Raw genomic sequence first — 7,576 nt, forward strand, 5'->3', positions numbered from 1 at the left:
ACGCGAATCTAATGAAATTGTTGAACATGAATGCTATTAACAATGGTGAGTTTAATTTATCAAAACCTGTGGGTTCGGTGTATCCTTATTTATATGGATTACGAAAAATTCATAAACCTAATATCCCCTTACGTCCAATTCTGTCAATGTGTCGGTCAACTACACACAAAGTTGTGAAATGGCTTACAAAAGCATTAAACCCTATCCGAAATCAATTTTGTAAGTATTCCTTGATTGACTCATTTGAATTAGTTAAATAATTAAAGGACATGAATATTAAAACCAAGACATTGTGCTCTTTTGATGTGAACACTTTACTAGGACAGGATGGCCATCTAGTGCCTCCAGGCTTTCAGTGGTGGTCTAGATCAGGTAGGTTGGTCAATTCAACTATTAAAACGACTACAATCCCCATTAATCCTCATTTTGAGTTTGATAGTTGTTTACCATGACCATAAAAGTAATTTCAAACAAGCTGGAAGTCAAAGTTACCTATAACCTTACTTAAGATAGAAAAGCACGTGAAATGTTAGGCTAAATAATGGGCTTTTTGTATGATGATAAAAATACATCCACGCTCCCCGAGGTAACCCCCGAAGAGCTGCAAATCAAAGAGCGAAAACCCAGATACGCCCCCACTTTTCCTCACCATGATTTCCCTCTACTTTGAATGCTATCCCAGCCGAAGTGACTACAGTTACCTCGGTGATTATCTTCAATTGAAGACTTGACAAACTCACTCATGAATTATCATCTCCCTCTAGGATCAGCTGTCCCTGATGTATGTCTAATAATTTACCGATTATTGCCACTAACACACATCAGTAGCTGGTTCCTGTCCCGCTTGATATCATCTCCGTTGGCCCTCTTATTTTAACACGGTTTGTATTGCTAATTTATTAATTACCCTACTTATTTATTTCTTAAAACAGTCGTCTTCACCTAGGGCTTGGAATATCACTTTGTTATTTTCTCATACTGCAACCAACCAACACTCTCTGTGGTAATGTGATGGCTGCTGATATCCAGTAGCTTTTCTGCTCCATGACAAATGCATTCACTGGGGTTAAAATATACGCAAATCCACATATAACTACTACACAGACTTGAACTAATTCAGTCAAGTGACTAGGCTACCACCGATTGGATATTACCAAAGACCCAGAAAAGTACTAAAAAAACAACAAGCGAGTGCAAATAAATCAATCCGTTTATACAAGCTCGTGACAAAGTTATAGTATATTTGATATTGAACATAAAAAATCAATACCGCTCATATTGCGCACATGACAAATTGTTAACTCTGTAGTGTGCAAAATGGAGGTCGCAATGAATAATCCGAAGCCTTTTCTCAGTGGAATAACTGGGAAGCAGGTCATTGTTAAACTTAAGTGGGGAATGGAGTACAAAGGATACCTTGTATCTGTAGACAGATATATGAACTTGCAACTCCACAGCACGGATGAGTATATTGACAATTGTCATACTGGGAGTTTGGGAGAGGTTCTGATCAGGTGCAATAATGTTTTGTATATCAGAGAGTGCGATGATGATCGATTGGATACTTTGTGATGACTTTATGCTCAGATGTTGAATAATTGTAAAAATATTGCACTTTTCTATCCGTCTTCTGTAATAAATGATACTAACATTCATTGTCTTATTTCTCAGTTATGCTACAATGTTAATGTATATTTTAGAAATATTCAGTGATGACTAACCAATTAGTACTGTCCACATAACCCTGCGCACAACGTTGTTTAAGGCTTTTTTAGATTCTTGAAAAACCTTTGGAAGTCCACACAAACGTGGTCGTTGTTTGGCATATGATCTCCGGCCACTACAAGCGAAAGGAACACTTAGTAGTCCGACCTTAAGTTCCAATGTTGGGAATATTACTACCGCATGTAGTTCTCTGCTTAGTTAAGGCTCCCGAGGTACCACTATAAGGCTTTCACCATCAAATCACGTCAGAGGTTTCACAACATTAGGGCCTTGCAAACCAGTTCGCTCATCACACTTAGTGGTGAGTCAGTGTTCGATCCATTGTCATTTCTAGCCGGTTATTTGTGGCTTGATGGCTTTGTTCGCTAAATCCTAACATGTATTTCATGTTTCGGTCTTCATTTTTGAATTTTACTCACTGCTGATGAATTTGCTTATGAACTAGGATCCTCAAGATGTCTGTTTACAAGCTTACTACTTAACTACATTTAATGGTCGTATTTCATAACCAGGCAAGGACATCATCTTCGATAATAAGTACTTTAGTCATTATGGTTAGCAATCGATTATAGAACCTGAAGTTCATATTAGGTGTAGTTTAATTTTAACGTATCCAATTGTTGTGTTTCGAAGCGAAGCGTAGTGAATTAACCTCATCCGAAGATGAGTAACAAGTTGGTGAAATTGAGGGAACTCAGGTGAATTGTAACAATAGTTTATCTTTATCGCCTGCAGTTATGATTGCGACTGGTCAAAACTCGCCTGGTAACCGTTTGACCCGAGGACTCCTGTAGTGTTGCTGTTTATACTTAACTTTTCATAAAAGAAAATCCTTTACCTTAATGGCCATTAATATGTGTGTTGTTTCAGACGATTAGATCCCAGTAGTCGCGTTTCAAACCGTAGTCATGAAATGTCACTTGTAGAATTAATTCCATAGCACTCATGTCACTGTAAATGAGTCCCCATCTACACTCAGCACCAAGTTTACTCGGTTTTTGCAGTTGAAACTACTTTATCATGGTTACTAACGCTGATGTATCGCTGTTTTGTATTTTTATGATGCAGGCACTAAGAGAGGAATAGCCAATAAACAATGTGATCTGATGGTCCATCTGACTACATCGTTATTGGATGTAGGACTTAAGAAAAGCTTATCTCGATATTATCACTGCAGCAGTGAATTTTTAATTAAGTTATTATATACCACGATTGCCCCATTCGTAAGTAGTCGTCTGTTGATCCTGCTTCCGAAGAAATGACTGCTTCAAAGAATAATACTAATGATGATAAGTTTATGAATTTAAAGGTGCACCAATAATATAGTTGTCAATATAAAGAATCGAGGTTCCTCATTAATCATAACTGAGTAAATTGGGTGATCTGCTAACTTCATAATCCAATAAGAAGTTGTCTCGTTACTATAAAATTTCTCATACTCTACATCACTATGATGAAACCACCAATAATTATCAAACTAGTATGATGAAAATGACCTGTTTATTATAGACAATAGTTAAATAAGTGGTTCAGTGTCTGGTTTGCATGTACTTGGAATATTACATAGTCCTGTAGACAGATACTGAACTTAGGTAGGTGCTCTTAGTGACACAAAAACAATGGCTTACCTGTGCTCACTAAAATATTTGCTTACTAGAAGCAAAGCCCCAGGTTCTAACCCCGCCCTTATGGTTTAGGCAGCTGGGTGGCATCGTCAACCCTCACACATATTATCGTTCATACCAAGGTACTTAGTGAGTGAGTTTATTATTACCGAGAAAAAGTGAATGTACCCAACTACCCTATTCTTCAATGCCGTGATAACTGGTGAAGAGCAATACTCAGTTGCTCTAGATGAAGAAGTTATAATTCATCCCCGAGTACAACGTTTTTAAAATGTTCTCATGGAGTTTTAAGCTGTTGGTATCGTATCTTACAGTCGTTTTTAACGAAACAATCGTTAACAACTGATTCATTGCTCGTCTGAGTAAATTCTTGAAAAGTTGCAGTTAATTTATCCAGAAAATGTAATTCAGTATATCGTTCGTTATGACGGCCACGTCGAGAACTTAAGAACTTACACCCAATAGAGCGAACTAGTGTAGAAGGATTTATACTCATCACACTAGTTAACTCATAACGTCGTCATATGTAACTTTCCAATATATATATATATATATATATATACAACCTATAGGTGGTGTTCTTCAGATTTGATCTTCCCATCCCGAAAGTTTTCCTTTGTTTACAGCGCTTATCCACTTAATCCACAGATCTCCCGGTTCTCTTATTTCCAGTCTGTCTACAAAAAGCAATGCAGTTCGTTACGTTCTTGTTTCAGTGATTTAATTATCGCTTGTAATTCAGCTCAATATCTGATCAGTAAACTTCAGGATTCGTAGATACATAATAGTGTTGAGCCTTAAGATCCTGCTGCACATTGGAAATCAGGATAGCGTCCAATATACTGCAGACAGATTTAAGGACTGAATACTCGACAAGCAGTACATAGCTTTCTTTCAGAAAGGGACATAATATTTTCTGCACTTGGTGATACAAAATCTTCACACAAGTCTTAAAGGCGTTTTCTAGAGTACAATAAATTTGCACCGTAGATAACATAAATTAAGGAACTGAGGAGTGATCACAATTATTTCAAACTTAAAAAATCATTCATAAATAGTTGTAAGATATTTTCAATAATAATTCTCTCAATCAATAATACAATGATGGTTTCATCTAAAGGTAAGTCAGAATAGATACCGTTTTATAAACGTTTGCTGATGTACAATTGAAATTAATTACCATTAACGTACTGAATTCCTGGATGTCAAATATACTATTTTATTATTGCACTCGTTCCCATAAGTAAATTAAGAATCTGACTAACAACTTCGTATAATCACTACTATTTTACTTAGGACTGAAAATCCAAACAAAATAGATTGCGTCAGCTGATCAAAATGAATTTAAATGGTATCCTAATAATGTATCAATCATTAGCTTTCACCGGATTTTCTTGGGAATAATTTCGAAGCATTGCTTAATCAATTGTATCTCTAAACCAACTTTACATCGAACTAAATAATTTATCGCTACTTAACGTTGGGAACTAAGAAATAACTTACGCACTAATAATAATGCATCTCACATAATTAATTTCAGTGTCTACGATTCGCAGCAGCTAAAGAAAGTTATTTTTCACCTGATGAATCATCAGTTGACACACCAAAAAATATTAAAATAAATTTCGTGATTTTTCAATATTTCAATTATCCTCCAGATATCTTCGTCTTACACTGTTCCCACTGATAGATATCAGAATGTGAGAAAGCGAATGTATTGTATGCTGACAAATGAGCATTTCTATACAGAAGACATTCTGAGACCACTTTTTAAATTGGCGACACGCGTCAGCCGATGTCTTATTTTTGTGTTGGCGGGATTCTGTTGTTATTGTTGCAATAAAGATCTTATGCGCGAGTAACACTAACCTATTATATGCCCTGGTATGGCCGAGGGTGGAAAGAGTCAGCTCTCCCTCTCGAAATGTTCTCACATGGCCACGTGTATGTAGTCACTGCCAGGTAAGTCCTACTCACTCCCTTCTCGCGGTGGGGGTGTTGTTTACGAAAGTGAGAGGATGAAAAACGAATGTCAGGTGCTTTAGTCGGGTTGGTGGACACGGAGAATGTGTGTTATTACTAAACACTCTATACAACTAATAAATAGTGAAATATTTATATAAAAGCCACAGCGATCCGATCATGCATAACTTTCAACTTCGTTTTATTTAATGCTCGAAAATGAACCTAAACTTGATGGGAAATCATTATTATTCTAGATAATACGGATAATTTGAATTGCGATCGGAAAGCAAAAACCAGCATGAAATTGTTCATGATTAACAAAAATATCTCCCTACAATCGGTTTTTGCTCATCATATATAATAAAGTCAATAGTTGATATATTTTATAAGAAACTAAACTCCATGCTTTAGAAGGACCTACTAGTTGACGAAAAATTTGTTTCCACATAATGACAGGCATCGAAATAGAGTTTTATCAAGGAACATAAATAGATTTTGCAACTACTTCTCAGTTCAATAAGGAAATTTAGAGAGAAAACCAAAACTGAAATCATAATCCGTATTACTTGGTAATCCTAGAGTATGCATTATTCATAAAGGTTAGGACGAAACAATTATTTGTAGTCACATATTGAAAATCTGTTGTAACGATCCTTTTCCTTTTCATGCAGATGAAACGTTAATTTACCTTAGACGAATATCTACACTAGATTCTCTCCCAGTGTCTGTTCTATAGGACTTCGACACAACTGAGATAAAGAACACATGATTAACCTGACTAGAACGTAAATATATTTCCACACCAAAGCCGGACACAACCCAACAACAGATGGACAATCAATAAATAATAAGGATAGGAGAATATAAGACTCATCTGACATCTGTCACATTATCTACATGTCTGACTAAGCAGACAACCAATCATTATCATTCTCACCCACACATCAAAATCTATCTGGATACATTGTATAAAAGAATATACTTTCGTTTATATGCCAATTCGAATCACATTAAATGATAACACATGAAATGCTTCACATAGATGAGAATAAAGACTCTCACCCACACATCAAAATCTATCTGGATACATTGTATAAAAGAATATACTTTCGTTTATATGCCAATTCGAATCACATTAAATGATAACACATGAAATGCTTCACATAGATGAGAATAAAGACTCTGATTTAGACACTTCACTAAAGAATCAAGACCATATGCTCCCTAGATGTGATTGGAAAAAAAAAGGTATTGTGTACTACTCTAAAAGAAAATAAATGTCCGTAGAGAGCCATAAATAAACATTTAGCCATGAAAAGAGATCATAAGGAAGGCCTGTGAGAGAAACGTCTCTGTACATACGCTTAAAATTAAGAGGCGAAATGCTTATACTAAAGTTGAAAAGAGCGATCCAAAGAACATTTAGTGCAGGTAAACTACAATTAATGTTTTCCACACATTCAATGGTAACTTAGAGATTGGGAGATAAATTACCTAAACTAGCCATTTTGTTTTTTGTGTCTGTCAATTGAACTGCTCTTGTGGAGCGATTTGTATTGGCAGTTTCTAGGAATTTGTACTTTCATGCTCGCGAGTACCTCCCAGTTTGGTTAAGCAAAAACATACTCAAAACTATTAAGAACTCGGCTTCAACTCATTAAGTAGAAAAAAGGTATACAGCTAACATGGAGCAATCATTTACAATGATATATCGTTTTAAAAGCAATCTGACTAAATCCATCAGTATCTGGATCCAAAAGCCGGGGCTTTGTGTGAAGAAAATTTATGTTCAACAGCTCTCTTCACCTTGACCAACTTCTGACCTAGTTAGTTAATAATCATTTTGATGGTAGATGAAGTAATTCGATTGATGTTTATGCAACCTTCCTCTTTGAATTATCATAACCTAAACTCATCTTAATCATTCACATGATTATCATGACATTTGTGAATGATTTAAGAAATTTATTTAGCTTTCGTCCCTATTTACTAATACGTACCTAATTCATAATATTCTACATATTATATGATTTTCGATTGGTAATTACATTATTATCTTTCTCCTCATGTTATCTATAGTTATTTTGGTTATTAGCTTCATTATTTCATTGAATCAAGTCAACACTTCATAATAGTCATCCTGGTCATTTTTCGAATTATTCATTTGGATATATCGTTGTAGAATTTGAAGAGAATTTATTGAAAAAGAATATTCGGCGAGACTATAATTTATGGACGAGCCAATCAGAAGCGCTTGAAGG

General features: G+C 35.4%; 1 protein-coding gene across 1 annotated transcript; it reads left to right on the top strand.

Moving 5' to 3' along the window:
* The first annotated feature begins 1,265 nt into the window (after positions 1-1,265).
* Positions 1,266-1,654, top strand: Smp_060910 (putative small nuclear ribonucleoprotein f (snrnp-f)). Its single transcript, XM_018795652.1, has one exon. The coding sequence runs from the start codon at positions 1,318-1,320 to the stop codon at positions 1,570-1,572; it is 255 nt and encodes an 84-aa protein (XP_018649944.1). The 5' UTR covers positions 1,266-1,317; the 3' UTR covers positions 1,573-1,654.
* Positions 1,655-7,576: the final 5,922 nt, after the last annotated feature.

Source organism: Schistosoma mansoni, chromosome 2, assembly GCF_000237925.1.
Source record: "Schistosoma mansoni strain Puerto Rico chromosome 2, complete genome".
NCBI lineage: Eukaryota > Metazoa > Platyhelminthes > Trematoda > Strigeidida > Schistosomatidae > Schistosoma > Schistosoma mansoni.